At 39.9% G+C, this 23,083-nt stretch overlaps 1 protein-coding gene across 2 annotated transcripts in view; it reads left to right on the top strand.

Moving 5' to 3' along the window:
* Positions 1 to 23,083, top strand: part of TC2N (tandem C2 domains, nuclear) — a 34,504-nt gene that overhangs the window by 1,014 nt on the left and 10,407 nt on the right. For both annotated transcript variants that reach the window (XM_064460591.1, XM_064460589.1), the window contains exons 2-6: positions 14,150 to 14,276; positions 14,910 to 15,143; positions 18,374 to 18,538; positions 21,615 to 21,706; positions 22,322 to 22,397. In XM_064460591.1, the coding sequence (XP_064316661.1) occupies positions 14,210 to 14,276; positions 14,910 to 15,143; positions 18,374 to 18,538; positions 21,615 to 21,706; positions 22,322 to 22,397 (634 nt within the window). In that variant the 5' untranslated portion in view covers positions 14,150 to 14,209. The remainder of the gene's footprint in view (positions 1 to 14,149; positions 14,277 to 14,909; positions 15,144 to 18,373; positions 18,539 to 21,614; positions 21,707 to 22,321; positions 22,398 to 23,083) is intronic.

The following is a 23,083-nucleotide window of genomic DNA, read 5'->3' as shown; positions in this document are numbered from 1 at the left end:
GTGAAGACCTTTCAGTGCCTAGGGTCAGTTTGTTCGTGGCTGTATGAGTGTTAATTTGGCACCGTGCTTCCAAGATTTGGCTCAGGGCTGTATTTTTTATCAAATGACAGACCTTGAGAAATGGAGGCAGGTAGAAATATAGTAACTATATCAAACTACTACTGAATGAAATCTTCATATAAATCAGGTCTGAGATTAAGTTGTACTTAAAACAGTCTCAAACTGGTATTGCTCTAAGAAAGTGTCCATGTAAAATCAAAATATTCTGTGTGAATTAACATCTGAGCATTATCATAGGCAAGAAATAACTAATTAGATCACCTTCTCTAGGAACACTTCAGGTAGAGATATGGTTTAGCCAAAACTCAGAAGGAAGTTGTGAATATAGCTAGACAGTTTCCCTCCTGTACTGGATGAAATTAGCATCAGAAAATTCATTATATTTACTGAAGTTATAACATGCCGTATCCAAGAGCACTGTTAAAGCTGCGGTCGTGATTGTATGCAGTTTCAAACAGTGCCGTTCAAAAGCTGCACTGTACTTTCTTTAATGCATACTGTATGGCTGGATTCCTGAGTGCTTCAGATCACTCTTGTTATTAAACAGTCTGAAATAATTATCATCTTAAATTAAGCTGGTCTTGCAACTTTCCTTCGATGTGGAAATGTGCCCAACGTCTCATGTGACGCGTTACTGTAGATAAGAACAGAAAGGTCGATATCGCGGCCATTCCTACAATGTACACTTCCAGTCAGTGCTATTTGTAATTGTGCAGGAGGAGAACTAGATCTCAAGAGACATATGCTTGGGCATCTAAATGATCCTGTGGGCACCTGCTCCTTAGAGCTAGATCTTGGCAGTCCTAACCCTTGGTCTCTGATCTGTGCAGGCTTGGGTTTTTCCCCGTAATATTTACCAAATACATTGAGGTCTGCTGGTTAATGTGCCTTTATTTTCAATAGTGTTGATTAGTTAGGTGCCCAAGCTGTTCAGGGATCCAGAAGCAAGGTGTTCCTTGACAAGTTAGTTTTGGAGAGCCCAAGTGTCTTCAGTTTATGTATAGATGATCAGGACCACTTAAGAAACATTCAGGGGAGTATATTGCCATGCTTTTTATGTTTGGTTGGTTTTTTTTCTTACTATTATTCTTTTCTAGGCTTTGTCTAGAGCTGTTACCCTGATGTGAAGAGTTAAAGTTCTGAATTTACATCTTTCATTTCTCAAGAGAGTGCTAGAGCCATAAACCTGTGTGTTGTTCTGGGCTCGTAGTCTCTGACTCCTTACTTAGGAAACTGTTTTGCCTTGCTTTCAATACAGAAATATTCATGAGGTGAGCTCTGATCCTTCAGCTCAATGGCTAGGACAAGAATCCAGGAGTTTGATTTCTAGTCCTTTTTCCAGCTGTATGTTACATATTGAAAATATATTTTCAGAGTATATGTGGTTAAGCGATATTGAATTTCAAGACAAATATATTTATTATTGAAGTGTCCCTTGATTCTTGCAAATACTTATAAAAATCATGCCTACTAAAACTGCTGCACCCAAAGGGTACGTTGGACTCCACAGAAGTCCCATCAATTCTGCTGCCCTTCCCTGCACTTAGTTTAGGTGATGGATCACCAGGTGATTAAATCCTCTTTCTTCTTATACTGAGGAAGGAGTGAATGTGGGCAGAATTGTTCAGTCAGTTATGTGTGTCCAGGCTATTAATTTACAATGTTGGAGAAGCAGCTCAGACTCTGCTCTCTTTTTCTTTGTCCTAGTCATCAGGCTCAGTCATATTACTTGTTTGTTCTGTCACTTGTGTTTCCTATCAGCTGGTTTGCTTTTTGCTCAGCCTCTGTTCATCGTACTTTTAGGTGTTTTAGTTTCAGGTGTATGTTACTCTAAATGCACTCCCCAGGGTTGTGGGTTGGCTGTGGAAAGGGCAGTCCTGCTCTGGCCCCATTTTCCCTACTGTGCATTCTGACCCCACCTTGTGCAGTCAAGGGTGAGTTGGAAAAGTTCTGTGGGTTGTTTTTTGTTTTTTTTTTCCAAAAAAGTTTCAAAAAAAAGTTTGTTTATTTTGGTGGTTTAGTTTTGCATCTAATCAGTGAGCTGGGCCAACTCATCATGCAGCTGCATGTTTACTAGATCCAACAGGAATGGTTGTTGGCAAGGGAGAGCTGAACTGCCCCTCGGATAGCCGCCAGCCCTTTAGTCAAGTTCAGGACAGGCGGATGCAGCCCCTGTGTGTGGTGGGCAGAGCCAGAGGACCTGCCTTAGAAAGGCATCCTCCACAAGGAAGCCAGGCTTTGGGTAGTTTAGGCCTACTGTGTTCCTGTGAATCTCACTGGCTTTGGTTTATACCAAACTTGACTTTGGTGGAAACATTAATTGAACTTGTTTGCGTGATTAAAATGCTGTTTACTTCATTTAGTGAATTTTGCATGATGCATATCTTGACCTATCACTCCCCTCTTCGGACTCTTGTTTAATTTTATAAAAGAACGACTTTGTTTACTCTGAATTGCTATCTCCCAAGATACCTTAAGTCTGGTAAATATTCTTTCTCTAATCTAAGTAGGACAACACCCAATCTCTGTCAGCAGAGAACCTAAGATCTCATCTCTTAAAGTGAAAGGCAAAGTGGGCTTCAACTTTAAGTAGAACAGGCTAAGTTTGGATTAAGCCATGTTATCATTCTGGTTAGTAATGCTATTCAGGCTCCATGAGAAAGATTGCTTATGCAGAGAAAAATTATGTCGATAGCCTTTTGCAACCAAGATTAATCTAATGAACCTAAATTGAGGACCCTCATGTGGGAAGAAGTTAAAATCCTGGGTTTGGTTTGGACTCATCTGTGTTGCATCATATTTCTTACTCATGGTAATTCATCAAACCATGCAGAATTAGTGAGGACACTTCTCTTAAGCTTAGTACGAGTGTTTGTTTGCCTGTCATCGCAGCTGAAGTTTACATTAATTCAGTGCCAAAAAAAAGTTATGTCAGCAATCAGATGCTTATCTTTCCTGTAAATTGTACCCTGGTGATTTAATTTTGAGGCTGTGTGTTTCAGTGATCTAATAGCCACACTTAAACTGAAGATAAGAGATAATGAGGCCCCAAATGAAGGCCCTTGTTCTCTGGGGCGTTCTTGTGGTCATTGCAATGAGCTTTGGGTCTGGCCTGAAAGAGCAAGTTCTGGAGATGCTGCTTTGGCAGTTAAACCAGCTTTGAATTCCAAGAAAGCAATCTATAAGGACCATGACCCAGATTCATAAAACATTGGTTAGTACTGATCTTTTAGGTGGCAACAAACATTCTCTCAAGACCAATTTCAATTCATAGTAGAGGAAAATTCAAAACCTTTTAGTTCTGGGTTGGGTTTTTGGATTGTTGTTTTTTTTTTTTAAATTTACTTTTGCAAAATGGGATTGCTGGCCTCTAGAGTAGGAGCTCTCTGTCAGTCTCCCATTCAGGTTCTCTGTCTGCTCAGCAGTGACTGGAGTAGCAAAAAAGTTTCCTGCATGAAACCTTGATTAATCACAGAACATCTCCCTGAATCATCCTGGCTTTCGTTCAGTTCAGTGGTATGTGTACTTCCAAATCTGGTCTCACCAACATGTGAAATCATGGATCAAAAGTCTCATGTGAAGCGTGTTGGTTTAAACTTAACAGGTAAAAACCCCCCATACATTCATGGTGTAGCTGTTGTTCACTTTGTTTTAAGCAAACCTGTCCCAAGGGGGAAAAAGGGAATAGTAAATTCATGCTGCCAACTTCTGCTCTCAGGTCCTCTGTTCTCTCAGAAGGGAGTTGAGGCCCACCACTATGCCCTGTAGTTCTAGCAGCATTTAGCCAATAATAATAGGAATGTTAGATGCTCCCATAAAATTGAGACAGTTCTGATTTCTGCTGGTTTCTCCCAACGTCTATGCAAAATTCTTTAAAAATACCTCTTTTATACAGTGCCTGGTTACCACTCATCTGCCTGGGCAGCTGCCAACTACATCAGCCAGTACAGCTCTCTGAGAGGCACTGCTGGGGCTGTTAAAAGTGGTTGGAGGCCCCTGCTCTGGGTGGATTTAAGGCAAAAAATAATAAAGAGCTGTACCTTATAAAGATGGCATCCTCCTGGGCTTTTATTTTAAAGTGTGTTTAGGCAGCTTCCTGAGCTCAGTGCACATGCCCTGCAGAGCCATACTCCCAGTCTGGTTTGGTTTTGAATTAAAATCAGTTCCCACTTCCTGTTTTTGACTCATTCGTTTAATCTGTTTTCATATATGGTATGTACTGCAGTCACCTCTTTCCTTTCTTAATCTCAGCCATAGTCTTTTAGCCTCCATGCCTGAGAGGCTGCTGCAGCATGAGTCTGGGTGACCACCCTGCCCCAGGCTGGATTGTCATGACAAGGTCTGATTCTGGTCCCTTGTTCCTGTGGCCACTTCTTGCTGCAGATCCTCCTGCTTCATCCTCCTCTTGCCCTCCCCTCCTCTCTTCGGGTTGCTGTAGAAGTAAAGCTGAGCTCAGCTGATCTGTGTTATTTGGCTGTTGTAAACCGAAAAGAACAATTCTTCTGAGGTGTGGGGTGTCCAGGAGCATGTGAAAGGTGAAGGTTGTTCTGTGCAGGGACAGGAGTTGGTCTTGATGATCCTTGCAGGTCCCTTCCAACTCAGGACATTCTATGTTTTATACAACTTATATATTTCCTTCCTCTCACCACACTGCTGTAACTCCATAATCTAAGGTTTTTTTGTTTTCATCATGAAACAGGATCATAATTATATGTAAAATAACTAATAAAAACCAGCTTCACCTACAACAAAGCAGTAGGTGTGTGTATATATAAAGAAATATTCCATCTTGCCTCTTCAGGTCACCAGGGTTCCCTCACAATAGTTTTACTAGTAACAAAACTATTTTTCCATGCAAAACTGTTTGGGTTTTCTTCTCTTTTCATACACACAGGAGGAGCTATTTTTCATTAGCTGTCTGGATATTGTACGTGTATCCATGTGTTTTCTGTGTGGCTCCATGGTCATGGCGGAGGCTGAGGAGTCCTGGATGCCATTCAGTGCACTCTTTCAGTGTTGCATTGAGTTGGTTTCCAAGGGCCATCTTTTCAAAGCTAGACACGTTTAGCCATGTTAGGGAACTCCACTGCACAGGCAGATGCTTTTGCCTAAAATACCTTATTCTTGGCTTCCTGTTGAAAAATGCATCCAGATGTTTCCAGATCTCTTTGGTATCAGGGCTATAGAGGGACTGCTGACAGTTCTATTTTTGTGGCTTCCTGGCATTACTGCAGAAGGAGAAAAAATTGGATTAAAACCTGACACAGAATACATAAAGTCTTCAGTTTTAAGTTAGACTATAAAGTAACCATTGGTGATTGTCTTGATTTTTTTCCCTAATCTTCTTAGAGCAAAGGACTTATCTTATGTTGAATTCTTTCCATGTTCTCCTCAAAAGCCAAGTTATTTTTACAGACATTTCAGTCTCTCAAGTTTTCTTTGCTGGTGTCCTGACTTCAACTCTTGCTTTGCTCTTTTCCATCTGAGTCCAAAATGACCTGCAGTGTAGCATAATGGATTTATTCTTTTGCATTTATTGCCCCAGTACATACCATATTGTACATCCTTGTCCAAGTCAGTGAATTTATCTACGGTTCACAGGAACAGTGTTGTCAGTTCAGTAATTGGATGAATTGGTTACTTGCCTAATGCAGCATTAGGAAGAAACACTGTCTCTATCAACTTTTACAGCCCAGAGCGTAGGGGATTCAGCATATTAAAATCCCAAGTTTTAAGCTTTATCATGGGATAGATTTATAATGTTCCCTTCTTAATTCAAATATAAATCTCACATGAGAAAAATTGGCTCAGATTTATGAAAATTGTTCTTTTGGCCCTCGTAAATAATATTAATCTTCTGCATACTGGGGCAGGCTTGGATTAAGTCTACATTTAAGGGCTGCAGGTGCAAGGCTATAATGCTAAGCCAGAGTCAGGGTGTCCCTGGGGTCCATGTCAGAAGGACGACTTTGGATTGTGTACTTGTGCCAGAGCTTGTTCTCTTTCTCCAAGGGGTGCCTGGAAAGCAGAGGCAATTGTTCCTGTAGTGCAATAGCTCAAGCACATGCACCTGCTCAGCTTTATTTTTCTTCAGGGAAGTAGGCAAGAGCAATTAGTTCTTCTTCGTGACGTACTCTCAGTTCAGTGGTCTGTGCCTGGGCTGCGTGTGCAGATACGCTGAAGGCCATTTGGCCTCCTCCAGTCTGGAGCTCTGGGAAGAAACAGCTGCTGACCTGAAGGAGACTGCAGCTAGATTGCACAAGTGCTCTTTCTGTAGGGTTCAGCTCAGGGCCTGCATGAAGGGTGACATATAATATCATCTTCGTCTGGGCAGAGAAGCTGGAGGGAGAAAGGAGAGTTGCAGTGGGACACAGCATAGTCTTTCACAACTGCATGTAGGAAGACGTGGCTGCTCCGAGCAAAGCTTCTGCCCTGGTTCAGTTGGAGCTAGACCTCCTCAGCACAAGAAGATATAAAGCAGCTCGTGGGATCGCAGCAAGGTCTGCTTTTACTGCTATGACAACAGCTCAGCTAAGACTTGACTTCTGAGGTGATTTTCTCTGCCTCAGGAGAAGCCTGCTAAAGCTGAATAAGTATATTTTTGTACAATTGTCACATCCCAACTCAAAGCAGTGAAGTATTGAGCACTCCTGCTGATTCCAAGGTTTTTAAAGTTTACATGTAACTGTTACCTCTAGGAGAGCCCAGCAAACAATATCTTACCTGAATGCTAGGGCAGTCACCAGAGGGACTGTGGAGATACTCTCTGCAGGGTTCCATCTTCCTCCTCTTCTCCACTTCCTCACAATATAGCCAGGAGGATGCAGAGGCAACGGTGGACCAGTAACAGTTTGGGATCTCAACAGAATTCTGTGGGAATGAGAGCAATCTTGCCCTTACAAGTATTAATTAATGAAATATATTTATCACCTTAGATTATCCTGTGATGTTGTTGATTCTGACTTGCACAGTTCAGTTGTGGTATCGGCCTGAATAAAACTGGTCAGAGAAGTGGGATAATGTTTTGAGAAGAACTATACAAAACAGACTTGAATGGTGTAAAACCTACAGGTTTAAATTTGTCTACATGGCTTGCATTGGTCTACTTAGCTTACTGAAAAGAAATGTAAGAGAAGGTTAGATCATAATCTTTTAAGATGAGTGAAAAAAGAGATACTATTGACAATTAACACCGTTAATATAGCAAAGACATAAAAACTAGGGGGAAAAAATGCGATTAGCTATTGGAATATTTTCTGAAATAAAACCCAAGTGTCTTCCTGTTTAAGTTGCTCAGCGTAGTGCAGGAGGAACTGGTTCAAATCCAGCAGTGTCAGTAACCGAGGAAGGTGGGACAAGGGCGCATAATGGGCCTTCTTGTCTCCAAAAGTAAGATGGTGCTTTGTCAAACTGTAAGTGAACAAGAGGAGTTTGCAGGACAGGACCATGCCAGTTTGGACTGGTGGTCCCTTCAGTTCCGTTTCCTGTTTCTGGGATCAGCGAGAGGAACCAGTAAAGCTTCCCCCAATGGGCTGTTGTGCCATCACTTCCCAGCGTGGGAAGGTGCTTCCTGTGCCTAGGCAGTTAGTGGTTTGTTTGCATCATGGAGCATGACACTTTTCCCAGCAACTTCTTACCGTCTGTTTCTGTTACCAGATTTAATTGTGTAACTACTTAAACATTGCCACTAGGCTCTCTGCCCCAGGAAAGCTGTGCAATGGTCCATTATAAAATCCCGCTCATCTAAACTAGGTAAATGATACATAGTCTTTTTTTTTTTTCAGTTTTAAATACATAGTTACACTTTTCTTCATTTATGTGCTGCACTCGGAGAGCTTTGCATCTTTTCATTATGTTCCTGTCAGACTATTTGTAAGATGTCTCCCACAAGAATGCCTTTCTGGTTGTGTCCTTCAAAAGCCTTCTCATAACTTCTCTTTATCTGTTATGTTATTTCAGCATCTCCTTTGTGATCCTCTTCTTTCTCCTTCAAGGCACAAAAGAAAGGAAAGCCTCATGTTTTCTTCATTTCCTTGGAAGGCAGAAGAATGGGAATAATCTCTCTGTGCAAACTGCCAGAGCTTTCATGGTTTTCCCTGAGATGCAGTTACAAGCAGAGAAGGAAGGTGCATACATACACCCACCGCTAGTTACTGCAGGTATCACTGTTGTGGAGTGCTTCTGAAACAGGCATAGATATGAGCCTTTTATCATGCACCTGGTAGGTGTGTGTTGGCATGACTTTTTTTTGTTTCCTTTCCCCCCCCCCCCCTTCCTCCAGGCAACCTAGGTTTTTAATGAGTAGGAACAAAAGCTTGTTGTCCTTGATGCATCATTCACGTGCTCAGACCCACTTCAAGTGCATCTCTCCCCTGTGTGGATGATACAAACCTGCCTACAGTCCCCCAAAAACTAGGGCTTTTTAAAAACTGTCGACACTGTCTTTGGCAAGTGTATGCCCGTGCATGGCTCTATGTGTGTAGACGCGTGCATGTGCTGTCCTTGCTGCTACAGTAGCAAAGTACCTGGTGCCTGGAGGAAAATTTCTCAAAACCATTTGGTGTCTTTTACTAGTGTTGACTGGTTTCGAGATGCAGTGGTCACAAGCCACCCCTCTTCAGACAAAAAGCTGTGCTCAGCCTGGTGCACAGCTCCCAGATGCTCTCCCACAGAAACAAAATTACAAAGCAGCTGGCTGTGGAAGCTAAACCTTTTGCAGCATCTGCACTGTCAAAGAGAGTCCACCTGACCTGCAGCAGAAGCAGCTTTTGCTTTGTGTGCTTTTGTTAATCATCTGGAGACCTGCGGTAGTATTGTTATGATCTTTGAAGGATTTATATGACTGGGATTGACTGCATCTCCTGGATCTGAAAGGCAGAAAAGTACAGAGGTAGCATAAACGTGGTGTCTGGCTGAGGTGTGAACTGGCAAGCTTGAGCTCTCCTTCTCCACAGGGCAGATCCTCAGCTGTTGCAAAGTGTCAGGGCTCCACTGGGTCTGCTGGAGCTGTGGACACTTACGTCATTCAAGGATCTGATAGAATGTGATAGGAGAAGAGGACATGGCCTCAGGCTGCACTAAGGGAGGTTGAGATTGGATGTCAGGAAAAATTACTCCACCAGAAGGGTTGTCAATCATTGGAACAGGCTGCCCAGGGAAGTGGTTGAGTCACCATCCCTTTAAATCCCTGGATTTAAAAGACCTGTTGACATGGCACTTAGGGACATGGTTTAGTGGTGAACTGGCGATGTTAAGTTTACAGTTGGACTCGATGATCTGAAGGGTCTTTTCCAACCTAAATGATTCCGTGTTTCTATGATCTGTCCCAAATGCTTAGTAACAACTGATCATCCCTGTTTCCAAATATTTTCTTTTACACTTCCCATTTTGTGAGGACTTAGTGCTACTAGAAATTTTTCTGTGATCCCCTTCTGGAACGCAGATCTGAGAATGCATGTTATACATTTATGGCTGGCAGTATGTCTCATAACGTTTGAAACCTCTGGTTTATCCAGCTTCCCCAGTTTCAGATCAGCTATTTCACCTTTGTGTCTATTGCGTAGTTTTAAATGTGTTACCTGATCAAATCCTGTGGAGCAGTGCTGTGACTACATGCAGTAAAAATACATGGGCAGCCTACAAACTTGTTGCAAAACACACCCTTTCATCATAAGGCAGCAAAGACCTGTCAAAATTTCTTTTTAGACTGTGTTCAGCTTTGAATATTTAATATTGTGATCATCCGTTTTCTATCATGTTCTTTTCATTTAATGAGTTGTTGAAAATATTTACTTTCTGCTCCAAACATCTCTGTCTTGTAATCATTCTGGAGGCATCTGGAACTGAAGTCTTCGATAGTCTGTTTATCTGATTTTAGCTCATTCAAAATTTCTATCAGAGAAATCTGGAAATCATTAAGATAACTTATGCTCTCCATGTAAACCCATTAAAATAGTAGGGATTGTAATTCTCTAGGCTCTGTGTATGTGTGTGGTTGGTTTTTAGACTTTGTTTCCAGGATGTTCGAATAACCTCGGCTCTCCTTCTGCCTTAGTGTGGAAGGACTATTGCTGAGTTACATGTGACTGGGAAGAGAGAAATGAAAAAGCATACTGAAATTGGTGGAAAACACCAAGAAAGAGAGAGAATTTGAGACAGAGTGACAAGATCTGGGTTCAGTTCCCTCTTCTGCTGCAGATGATTTGATTTCTCTCAGGTTTTAGTCTGAAATCAGGGATAATTCTCCCCTTCCTTCTGTCTTTTTCTTAGTTTAATATCTCAAAAATGGAGGATGTCTTTGACATATGCATATTGCCTAGTAAAAACTGACCCCAAAACTTAGAGATAGGGTCAAGGAGTCCTAACTAATTGTTAAGATGGATGGCGTTGCTGGGAAGTCAGTACTTCTTTGGAATTTGATGGTGCATCTGACAAATGTCTCTGTGGTTCAGGTTTATGTGGTAAGTTTATTCCCAGACAAATACATGTTAGTAAATCCTTTTAACAATGATATACTGAGGATTTTTGGTTAGCTGATACCAGCAAAAGGTTCTGGCATGTGGGAGAAGTTTAACCTTTGATAGAAATGTCAACTTCTGTGAAGATCATGAATACTTGTTTAATCTTCTACAAGATTTTTTTCATTTTCACTTAATAAAATATACAACAGAACCTGCTAAATTTCCCTCTGTCCCACATTGTTAAGGCAAAACTCTTTCATGCAGTAGAAGTTGTATAACTAACTGTAGGCAACTTGGGAAATACAGAGATGAGAAAATAAATGAACTGGGAGCCAAGCCATCTAATTTACCGCCAGGATTGCTCTTCTGAACTAAAGCAAAAAAACAAATATATTTATCTCTGTAGCTTAATTAAGTGGAATTAAAACTTTTAAAAGTAATTGAGACCATCCATGTTGCAATTTTGTGAACAAAGCAAAGTGCTCAAAGCAGAATGAGGGAGCACTGTATCTAGAAGATCTGTTCCTCAGCAAATGCTGTCATCTTTTTTTTTTTGTAATGTGGCTGTGGTATAAGTCTAGGAATACAAGCACAAATTTTGTTACTGAAATCATTAAGTTTTTAAGGGTAAAAAAATTGTAACCACTGTTCTAGTCTCTTACTCTTGGAACTTTCTTTTAAAAACACCTTATTTAAAGATGAAACTGAATTGGAAACACTAAGCTATGTGTCTGTATACTTTGGCATTGGCTACTGATATTATCTTGCCTACAAAACAGTAATCTGTAAATAGTGTACTCTCTTCTGTACAATAGGCAGTGATGAATTGCTTTATATTTGTCTTCAGATGTATGAATGTTTGCATATCGATAAATGGGGAAGAAAGATAATAGTCAAAGACTATCACAGGTTACTTGGTCTTATTGTGAAAAACATGAGTTTTTTTAATTATAGAAGTACAAAAGATGTAGAATTGCTTTATTACTATTATATCCTTAATACCTCTATGTAGCCCTCTCTTTCTCAACCCTGTGATGGAAAGGCAACTGCTTGTGACAGGTGATTTACATTTGCTTATTTACTCATATTAGTGGTTCCAGCTAAGCAATTCTGGGGAAAGAAATTACTACCATGAACTGAATTTTCTCTGATGCAGAAAAACTAATTTTTTCATTTTACGTAGCTGGAAAGCAGGGTGGTTACTAACATTTTGGTTTCTTCACCAGCAGTAGTGAATAAATTCAATCTGGACGTTTCGAGATAAAAGACTGTTATGCCTGTGCAAACTGCCACTGAGGCTTAGATACCATTGTTGAAAAGCTTAGAGCAAACGAAGCAGCTGTTTCAGCCCAGTTTAAACACAGTAAACAAGAGTAAAGCATATTAACTCCAGCTGTGTACTGATAACAGCTGGGAAGGAAAATCGCTGCAAGGGAACCTTAAAGTAAACTCTGAATTCTAGCAGGCATAGCTATTGTGACTGCACCTCCGAGGGAGGAGTGGTGGTGAAAATTTGATCCTTAGAAATGTGGAGGATTTAACAAGAAATTCCTGTGCCTCTTTTTGTGCTTCTGTAAAGATGCAGAGCAGGGTCTGGAGTTGGTGGCATTGCCTCTGAAGATTTTCGATGCAGATATCACACTGTACTTACAGGCAATTTTGAGATCAGGGCAAGTACTAAGTGATGGATTCTGTGCAGAGTAATGGTGTCCCTTTCACAGCAGGGTATTGCACCCCTACCCTGTCTGGTTAGAGACTATGCTGTAATCTCTTCAGTAGTGGTCTTTTTTCCAGAATAATGTGTGCCTGTATTCAGGCTACTTCTGAGACTTTTATATTTAGATCATTTGCATTTTGCTCATTTTGGTCTACTAAGCACAAAGAGCAATATAAATAATTACTGTCATTTGTAGTAAAACAAGCAAAAATTATTCTGAGAAATTGTATTAAACCAAATATTCCCTTAGGTCCTTGTTGCAGTAGAATAATGGTTTATTTAGGTTTAGGTCCAATGGGAATATGTTTTAAGAATTCCCTTCTAATCAGCACTTTGTTATAGCTCATAATTAAGAATAATTCTGGAACGGTTATGCAGTGGTAATAATAAACCTTCATTATATTTCACACTAGTATTTTAAAGATAACAAGTTAATTCAAGGCTTCCTCATGAAGCCACACACTCTCAGTGACTTTGCAAAACCCCTAAGTTAAAACATAAATAGCAGTGCTGAGGTACTGTAGATTGCAAAAGAGCAGGTCAGAAAGTATATGCTGTGTTGTTTGCTCAGTATTTGCAAATGGATACATTTATGATAACTTTCAGTTGCACCCTACCCATGGAAATAAATAACATTAAGACAAGAAAGCACATTTTCTAAGTTAGATGAAGTGTCCATAGATTAATATCTCCACTTGGCATCGATCAGAATTTTGAGGGGTTTTTAATGAAAGAAAAGGTTTGGGGATATTAGTGTTATTTCCACAGCATTTGTGTGGTTCCCTAGCTGTCTTTGAATACACTGCAAAGAAAATGATGGCACTCTTCAAGCTGCAGGTGGGAACGTGCTGGAGCACGGAAGCTTTCAGCAATTTCTTGTGATTGAGATAACTGAGCAAATGTGTCCATTTTTGTGTAGTTGTCATCTTCTCTCTATTTCCCCCTTTCTCTTACTTGTTGTCTTCCCCATCCCTTCAGCTTATGTTCATGCTCTGTTTGGTGTCTTCTAACCTCCGCAGAGTTGGAATCATGTCTTGGGTATGTTCTACAAAGAACCTTGTGTACTTTAGGTACATGTAAAAGGACTAGACTTAGACAGCTCAAGTTTTGGACAGGAGGCAACGCAGATGTCTGTGTCGCTCTGTAAAGAGAACATAAGGATATGAATAAAGACATTTGAATGAGGCCAGTTAGTATTGTCATAAAGTTCTTTTAATGTTAACCAGCTGTTATAGACTTGTTCTCATTCTTCAGTAGATTACATGCCTCTTATTTTGCTGGAAGTCAGCACTCTATTTCTGTATGCATAGCAGACAATTATATAATAAAACAGGCCTTCAGTTTCATGTGTATACAATTATGAGAAAGCAGTAGTTCCTCAAAGACAGCAATTTTGGCATCATTTGTAAAGAGTGTTTTCAAATGTAAAGTATGGAGTATGTTGAGTGAAAAATGTAAACGCATATGGATGTATGTGAAAATAGTACATGAGTGAAAGAGGATAGGGGAAACATGAACAAAGGAAACAGAATAAAAAACACATCTTGCAAATGACTTGACACAACCACATCAAAACAGCTGTAAAGCTGAGTAAACTCCAAAGCCCAGTGGCACACATAAATATGAGGAGAATTCTAGTGTTTCTGAAAGACAGAGACCTGTCTGAGTGGGTCACTGAAAGTACTTGGATGCTGTATGTTAAAATTATTATCTCTTTCCTTGTGTTTTTATATAAAAAATAATCTGTTTCAGTGAGAGAAATATGATGGCTGTGATCCTTTTATGACTGAAGTAACTTTCTCATTGACTCTGGGACTGTGTCCAATAAGCAATCACGTATCAAATAACTGATAATATTACATTAAATTCAATTATTCCCATTTACTATGGTTTGTTTAATTGTGTTTTTCAGGTTTGATAGCTACACTGGATCTTTGATTGTGGTCTCCTCTAAATTGCAACACTGAAAACAATGGCAACAGAATGTATAAAAAACTGCTGTAAATTGTGTTTCTGCATGGAAAAAGAAAAAAATGATTGTAAGTTCTGACATAATGACATCAACTAAGCGTTTTGCTGTCCTGGCTTCATTAATGATGAAGTTTCCCATTAGTAAAATGATTGCGTCACCCCTGATAAACTTGAATTCTTTTACAACATCCAAAATTCTTTCCATACCTCCACTTGGAGATTGCTTGTTAGTGTTACGAACTGGAACTGGAACTGAAAGACAACACATGTCTGAAGCCTGCTCCTTGCAGCCTGGAACACTGTCCATAAGAGCCAACTTTTTTACCCAAGGTTGTGTAAAGGTCTTGTATCTTTCAAACTCTAAGAGGGAACACATTTTTTTTTTTAAACTCTGCGTGGATTTGCTGTTAGGTTTTTCTTTGGTGTCTTAGTTGTTTGAAGAACTCTTCTGTGATACAAGTGTGCCTCTTGTAAATATTCACCTAAGAGCAAGGTAGCTATAATGTACAGATGTCATGAGGATGAATATGTTTTTCCAGGTACTAGTCCTGAAGTAAAACTGAAAAAAGTAAAACTGGATACTAGCAGCTGTTAAGGAGTGTATCAAGCATGGATCCTATTAAATAAGAGATCTGCTGATAGTATTGTTGAAAACTTAATGCACATGTGGACTGTCTGTTTTTCTTGCTCTTTATTTTTAGCAGTTTCCATGGTGCAGGAATCTGAAGCAGTAGCTGCAAGCAAGCCAACTATTGTAGAGACGCCTCCATTGTCTTCTGTGTCAGTGAAGCGTCAAGTTGGCTGTTCAGAGGATTTTCTGCTTTCTAAACTGCCCCTGGATGATCAGGAGGTACCATTTGTGGTCCCTCCATTCAAATTGGCTTACGTACAACCAAAGAACCTTCCTAGTCTCTCAAGTGCTACAGGCATTCAAGGTAAAACAAACAGCCTTGCTGAAATAGTTGTTTAGCTTCTGCTACTCCTTGAAAGTTGTCAAGAATTCCTACTGAAAATGTATGTTTGCAGAACTTTTCTAGAAGTCTGGGTTTGTTTCTTTTCTCTCCGGACATCCAGAGAGGTTTTGTGAAGGGTGTCATTCCACTATGAATCTCTGTGATGTTGCATGAATAAAACTGAAAGGGTTGCACACTAGTGCTCATACTCAAAGTAATGGAAGACATTCAAAGGAAACAGAAGCTTTAGGAAAGACTTTCTTGGAGGCAAGGAAAGACCTGACACATCCCCAGTGTCCAAATCACTCAAGTAAAAAAGGAGGGTGGTCTGGCTTTCATGTTTAATGTACTGATATGTTTTAACGTACTAACACAACTTCCCTTTCAAATTTTGCCAATAGATAGCATGTGCTACTACATGGCATAATTTTTTTCCCCATTTCCTCCTGTTTTTGCTGCTTTTCAGGAGGCCAGGGATCACAGTTCTCAGTGGTATAAGATTGCACATGATACTATGATTCTTTGCTTCACAACAATCTCGTGCTTCAACTTCTGTCAGTTAGTCCCGTGCTCAGGCTGCCAAAATGATGTACATGCAGTTTGGGCACAGTGGCATGGCCCAGTAACATGACTTATAGGACATATGATATTGCTACACTCTTGGTCCTGCAAGGGGATGCCTAGAATTAGGAAAGGGAAGATTTTGGCACAGAGGCATACCTGAATGGTTGTTTTCTCTAGAGTTGCTTTGCCTTGAGGACATGATAAGCAGATAATATGCTTTCAGTGCCATGTGACTGTATTTATTTTCTGAGGGTGGAAACCTTAATAACTGAAAAAAAATCAACCACATGTTGCATAATAACTAATGGAGTACTACCTAACCTTTTTGCGTTTGTGTGGTTTTACTCCCACTCTTCTCTCTTCTCCCCACGACCTTGCTGTTGCTCCTTTTCTCCTCCTGCATGCCTATTACCAGACTTTCTCCTCACCCTCACCCACCCTTGCTGGTAACACTGGTACCAGAGCCAAGCTAATCAGCCTAGCAGAGCTTTTCAGTATAGACCGGCCATTCTGTGCCTCATCTTTTTCATGGGCTTTATTTGCGATGTCTGCCTCACCAGACATGGACAGGCAAACTAATAGTTGGAGGTAGAACATGTGAGGCCCGGTTCATCTCTGAGCCTGATCTTCTTCAGCCTCTCTGCTTCCCTGCTCCTTCAGCAGCTAGTTCTTGTAGGTCCATACTTGGAAAAGGTATAGAAATGCAGGGCATGCTCCTGGTAATCCTCTTTCTCACTACGTGTGGGCTCAGGCTCTGCCTTCCTTTGTCCTACCTCGTCCTCAAGATACTGTAAAGAGAAGTTCATCAAGGACTCTGAGGCACGAATGTTCTTCAGGGAGAGGGAAGATGTGTCTAACAACCTTTAGATAAATGTTTTCTTTGTTTATGCTGTTCTACACAATCTTATCGGTCAGTGACTTGGAAACCAGTGATTTGCCTTCATTGGGAATTCTGTTCATCATCATTTCTGAAGGACCTGGTGAACAGAGTGGCCCTTACGCTATAAAGCTGGTAGACCTTCTGGCAGGATGTCCGGACCCTTCATAATTGTCTCTTGGGCAAATATTTTAAATTCTTCAACAACTATTTGAAAAGTGGCTCTTATGTAAAGTAGGAGACTTCTATTTCTCTTTCCAAATTGAAGTCCTTATTTTTTAAAGTACAGCTTTTTAAGTCTCATTAAAGTTTTGTTTAAAACTGCAAAGTTTACTTATTAGGGAGATTTACTAAATACAGTGGTGCGCTGTTATTCCTTCTTCACGTTAGCCAAAGCTTCAGCATATTAAAAATATATATTTAGAGTATTTGCTTCTTAAACTGCTGTTAAATATCTGTAGAAGTCCAAGGTCTGCTCTCAGTTCCACTCCATTTTCTGTGCGTGTCTGACCATTTTCCTTTAGTGAAACAGGACATGCTCAGTGTTAGGTCTTGGCATCCCTTCTGAAAGCAATTAAGTTCTGGCAGCCTTTCTCTTCAGTACTCACAGCAGCGTGTCTCAGGCTCTCACAGAAGTAAGCTAGCAGGAAGGAGTGTGCTCCTGGCCTGGAACAATGGCTTTTCTGTCATCTGCTGTGTATCAGTCCTTTATGGCCTCACTTCTAGCGTTCATCCTAATTTACGTCATGCTCAAGCCCATTATACTTGAATTCTTGCTTTATCACCTCTGATGTTCCATCTCACTGTTTTAGGTTTGGTTTTTTTTACTTACTCTACTAACACCTGGAGGAAAAGATTTTACAGCAATAATAGTTTGCCTCTTACGGTGCAACACTTTTGCATAATTGAAGGCACTTTATAATGCGGTAAAGAACTTTTTAACAGATAGAGCGAAGTCTAGGGAGGTGAAGTGAAGGAAGCAAATCTCAGATCTTGGCAGAGTCCAGGTCATCCCATCCCTATTCTCTACTCTGCTGTTATATATGGCTTATCTTCACTCCAGACAGACAAACTGCTGCAGTGCTTCATTATTCCTTACTGTTCTGCTGACCAAGACATGCATGTTTCTTCTGAAATGAATATAAATAAAGGAAAGAAAAATATGACAGCTGTGCTGTAATGGGCTGAGTAAAGGGCTGGGACTCAAGCATTCTCAGATCTGTCTACTTGTACCTCAGCCAACAATTCAAGTAATTTTGGACCAGTGATTTTACCACTGACAGACTTCCTATGGAAATTGGATGATAAGGAGACTGCATCACAAGTTGCTTTATCTTTCCATAAAAGACCCTCCTGAAGCTCTGGGGGTCCATTAGCTGAGTGGGAATGTCCTGGGGGCAGGTAGCCAAGTAAGTCAGGTTTTCTGTACACATGGCCCTACTTTTCCTGTTAATTTCTGTCTTGGTGTCTGTCTTTGGAGCCTTCTGTATTTTAACTAGTTAGGCATTTATTGAGGAACTCCAAGACAGAGTATGCATAGCTTTTCATAGCCAATTTAATTGTAATGTTTGCTAGCACACTGGAAATATGACATAATGTGTCTGTATGTTTTCTTTTTTACTTTTTTCTCTTTTTTTTCCTTTTCCTGAAGTAGATAATATTGAAATATTTTTGTCTTTTGCCCTGAAGGCACTCTGCCTGTCTTATGAAGCCAGGCAGCATGTGTTATGTCTGGAACTCTTGCATTTGATGTTTACTTTGTGCTCCGCAGAATCTGCCAGAGCCTCATTTGGTGACCGGAAAGCAGAACTGCACGGTGTGTACCAATGGCCCCGCTATGACGTGTACAACCCATTCTATTTGGAGCATCAGATTTCGCCAGATTTGATGAGGCGCTTCCAAGCAAAATCAGATAATAGGAAATTATATGGATCAGGTGAGAAGGACTGTACCCTTACTTTTCTGCCTTCCTCCCTTTCCCAAGGTTTATAGGTAAGAGGAAAAAGCCCCTAGTCTACAGAAGATGTGTGTGTTTGTAGCAGTTCTCAAATTGGTCTGTATGCTATGGACGCTTCTTGGTTGGTGAATCAATCTGTGGAGCCAGATCTGCTTGATTTCCAGTGCGCTGTTACTTTCTGTCTTTTGCGGGCTTACAAGGCTTGCATGTTTCACATGAAGGCAGACAAATTGGCAAAGCAAGTGAGTGTAGCTGCCTCTGATCCAAACAGGATGCAGTACTGGAGATTCCAGCTACCAGTAATAGGAGTGTTTGAGGGAGATGGAAAAAGGAAGTTGGGCAGTATGTTGAATGGAGTATATATATCAAGAGAAGAACAAGCACCAAAAAAACTATTCGTGAGCAGATGATAAGAACAGGTGCAAAGCGGGAAGTGATGCTATATGCCAGCTTTTTTGTATTTTGCTTTTGAAGGTGCAGACAAGTCCCCAGTTCTCATTGTGTAAGTGTGTTTAAGAGTAGGGGAGGGCTGTGAGATAGTTAAAGTTTAGATAGAAGGTGTTTGGCTACCTAGGTAAAAATTTTCCTCTGTGCTGTTCATTCGTATATGTATCCTATAATGAATGCCTTTTAAAGTAGATGACTGAGTGTTGCTTGCTGTAAGTGATTGCTAAGGCAAACGCATTCAGAAAACTCATACTCGAAGAAAAGTACACACCTCTATCAAATCAGAACCTGGCAAAAGCATGCATTTTTAGAGATGTTTTATTTAGAATAGTATAGCATGCTTATTTTACAACTTGGGAAATGTCTCAGTCTGTGTCCTGTTTTAAAAATAATTCTGAATCACCACAGAGCCTACGTGAAAAGACTACTCCATATATATATATATATTTTTTTTTAAGAGAATAAAACACACAGAGAATTTTAGCAGCCTTTAATGCATATTGTTTTGCAAGGCTTTGTAGCCACCTGTGGTGGGAGCCAAATGGATTTTATAGAACTGTCTTGAACATCTTCCCTTCAGTTCATCATCTCTTTTTCCATTTTTCTTCAAGCTAAGTAAACACTTCACTAGTTTTGTTTTAGTAAGCTTAAACACAAGAAAGGTCAGCTAAGTGTGTCTAGAGTACAGTTCTAAAATGTCTGTGTCCTCCAGAGTGTTTTGACAGCTGTTTCAAAACTTAGAAGAGTCTCTTCATGTGCATCTATAGACTGTTTAAGCAAAACGCTAAGCCTATTTTGTTGCAGCAAGTGCTATGATACTTTTCACGTGTGTGAGCTTAGAACTACAGAATGTGTTTGTTTAGAAGGTATGAAGTGAAATTCTTGAATTTTCATGTGAAGTCCCTCCTCTTTATCTTTAAAAAAAACAAACAAAAAACCCAGAAAAATAAATGTATTCATAATTTTCCAAAATTCTAGTTATTACTGGTAAAGACATATGGTTAAATTTTTTTTGCCTTTTTATAGTTTACAGACAGCTTTCTCAGTGTAAATTGAAATTTTTTTCTATTAAAAATTTAATTTTTTTGACAAAGGCACCATCTCTTCCCTCCGCTATGTTCTTTGAAAACTTTAACCAGCTTTACTAGAAACAGCAGATCATACTGTCTTTACAGTGTCTTGGTGATTTGTAACCTGTAGGCTCGAGTGGGTGTTTCCCAGTAGTTTGTGAAAGTCATAAATACTGATTATGCAGTTAATTTCCATAACCATAATCAACTTCAAATCAAGTAATGGGTTGATCTCTCCTATTTGCTCCCATTATATCAAACAAGGTTTCTAGGCCTCATATGATATTGTAATGCTAACTTCTGCACCAGGCTCAGTGATCAACTCAGCCCTTTTGTGTTGTGCACAAGAGAGAATTTGGAACTCATGCCAGATGTACAAATGTTCATTAAATTTTATCTAAATGATGTTGTTATTTTGCTTTCCCTTCCATAGGTTGTCAAAACTTTCTTCGTTTTCTGTTCTCTTTCTTTTCCCAAAGAAGAAAAAGAATTATTCTTTATTGTCACATCTCACAAGAAGCATAATTGGTTATTTTTTCTGATAGCAATAAAAGGGAAATAAATTTTCAGTAACGAGTGATGTAATTCTATTAAGGTATGATCAGTGAATTGTAATGGAAGTCTTCTGAAATACTGTAACACAGCATTGCAACAAAAAGCAATTCGTTGCATCAGGTAGTCCTAGAAATTAAACCATACTGCTTTCATTCATTTCAGTACGGGTCAGTTTTGAAGTTGTGAGGCTTTAAAAACCTCTTGAATGTTACTGGAGTCAGCAAAGATTCCTGAAACAGTGGCATTAGTTCATCTCTCATTTTCTACTGTTGCTGCACAATATGCATAGACAATGTGTTTTAGCTCTGTGTTGCTTCAAGGTCAAAAGAAAACTGATAGGATATACTCTAACCACCACCAACTGCTGAGGAAACTACCCTTCTATAAAATAAAGATCTTGCTTTTGTACTATAACAAGTCGGTGCCATCTTAGAGTTAAGACTTGCTTTGTCTGAGATCTAGCAAGGGTGCAGAGTATGGTGCTTTGACACTGTGATCAGTAAAGCCAGGGAGATGAGGCCAAGTGTAGCAGGGAGCATGTTTTTGCCACTGGGATCTTTACTGTGGAAGAATTTAAAAAAGGAGACCAGGCTAAGCCCCAGTTCCAGCTGTCTAGATTTAAAGACAAGGCTTTTCTCTTCTCCTAAAGCATCTACTAACAAAAAAGAAAAATTTATCTTGAGGAAATAACTTTGAGGCAGGCTCCCCATTCTACCAGTACTACCAATGTGACCCAGTAAGTTTGAACTGTTTCAAAGGTGGAATTGATTAAGATATTTTAATGGCTTGTTCTCTCAATTTTGTTGTTTCAGGAGAGTGTTTTGGGAAAGGGAGGTGGGGAAAGGTGCTGACATCCATCCTTAGATGTTATTTAGCTAGGTTTCAACTCTACCATAGGTCTACTTAAATTTTAAAAATCTTCTTAATTTCTTTTTTTAGCAATGATGCTTACATGATTTGTATTATTCTCTTTGTGTTTTTAGTTAGTGATTTAAGACCTAGTGCTTTGCCTATGTCATTTGATGTAAGTCGTTCAATGTTCGATCTCAGAAGCCCACCTCATCGATTCATGAAGGTGAGTTCCTCGTGTAACTTAGGTATTACTGAAAACTCAGCTTGGTCTATCTGTTCCTGTTGCATTGTGTTTTCAAAGTAAACACTGAAGAGCATTGTACTATGCCCTGGAAGGACTAGAGGGAAAAGTTCAACATCCTAACCAACTTCAAGAGGCTCTTGCCTGATGTCTTCCCTGACTACCGCTGTTCTGGCCCAACAGGGCTGTTGAGAAACTTGAGCAGGCTGTTAGGACAATGCAGGCAAGAGGTTGTGGTTTGTTGTCTTGTGATGTCTGTCTCCCATCAGTTGAAAAGTGGAACACTAGAAGTTTCAATTGATGCAAAAAATACCGCTTTTTTTTCCCCCCCAAATAATTATCTTTTACATAGAGATGAAGTTGCATGTATATCAGCAAGCAAAAAAATCTATGCTGGCCATATGTGTCCTGTTACTAGCTCTTTGCATCGAAAGTAGTAATTCCATGCTGCTGGATCAAGAGATTAGTAGGGAATGAGATGGTTATTTGAAATTGCATATTGTTTTGTTTTCATCATGTCTTGTCTGATGGCAGAATCTCTCTGGCTTTTTGCATATGTTGCTCTAAATGAAGTGACTTTTTTCTTTTTGCCCCCAGAGATATGATTCCTTCTCCAGTGTACCTAGCAGTATCTCTTCCAGGAAGGATTCACAAGGCAGTAACAGGAGTCTGGGTAATGTTTTGTTTGTTCACCTTATAATGAAATATTTCCCTTTGCACTTGAAACATTAAGCTGTCTCCGTTGTTGATGATTTTTTTTTTTTTGAGATGAATCTGCTTGGCAAGTTAGTTTGGAGATTATTTTGCAATTTGAAATGAAGAGTTTTGGACTTGCACCTTCCTGTTGTCAGGAGATTGAGCAAATGAGCCTTTGAGGAGTTCTCATGCTTTTGAAAAATTCATCCCTGGATTTACTACCCCAGTAAACTAAGAAATTACAGATGTTCTGTTAGGATAGAATGCAGCACCTTGGTCACAGCTCTAGTCCTTTTTCATGTATCAGGGTTTTTCTGTGGGAAGTGCCTGGAAATTCTATACCGGTATTACACTGAGAATTAGGCAAGAATATTACAGGCAAACCTAGTATCCTTATTTATGAAAGAATGCTGAAGAAGTGGAGATACTGCAAAATAAGCCCTCAAAAATTAATCAAGTTCCCATGGAAACCACCCTGCTGGAGGTCAGAATGTCACCCCCAAAGAGCTGGGGGCAATGACCTAGTTTCACTCATGACAGAGAAACACTGGATATTAAATGGCTCTTTGGCTTGGAGAAAAGTATAATAGTAAAATGTTCACTAGGCTGGAGTTGAAATCTGAGAAAGATAAAAATCAGGGCAATTCATAAACTGAACAGTGA

The sequence above is a fragment of the Phalacrocorax carbo genome, chromosome 9 (assembly GCF_963921805.1).
Source record: "Phalacrocorax carbo chromosome 9, bPhaCar2.1, whole genome shotgun sequence".
In the NCBI taxonomy this organism is placed as follows: Eukaryota; Metazoa; Chordata; class Aves; order Suliformes; family Phalacrocoracidae; genus Phalacrocorax; species Phalacrocorax carbo.
The sequence above is the reverse complement of the archived record's forward strand: the minus strand, read 5'-3'. Positions and strand labels throughout refer to the sequence as shown.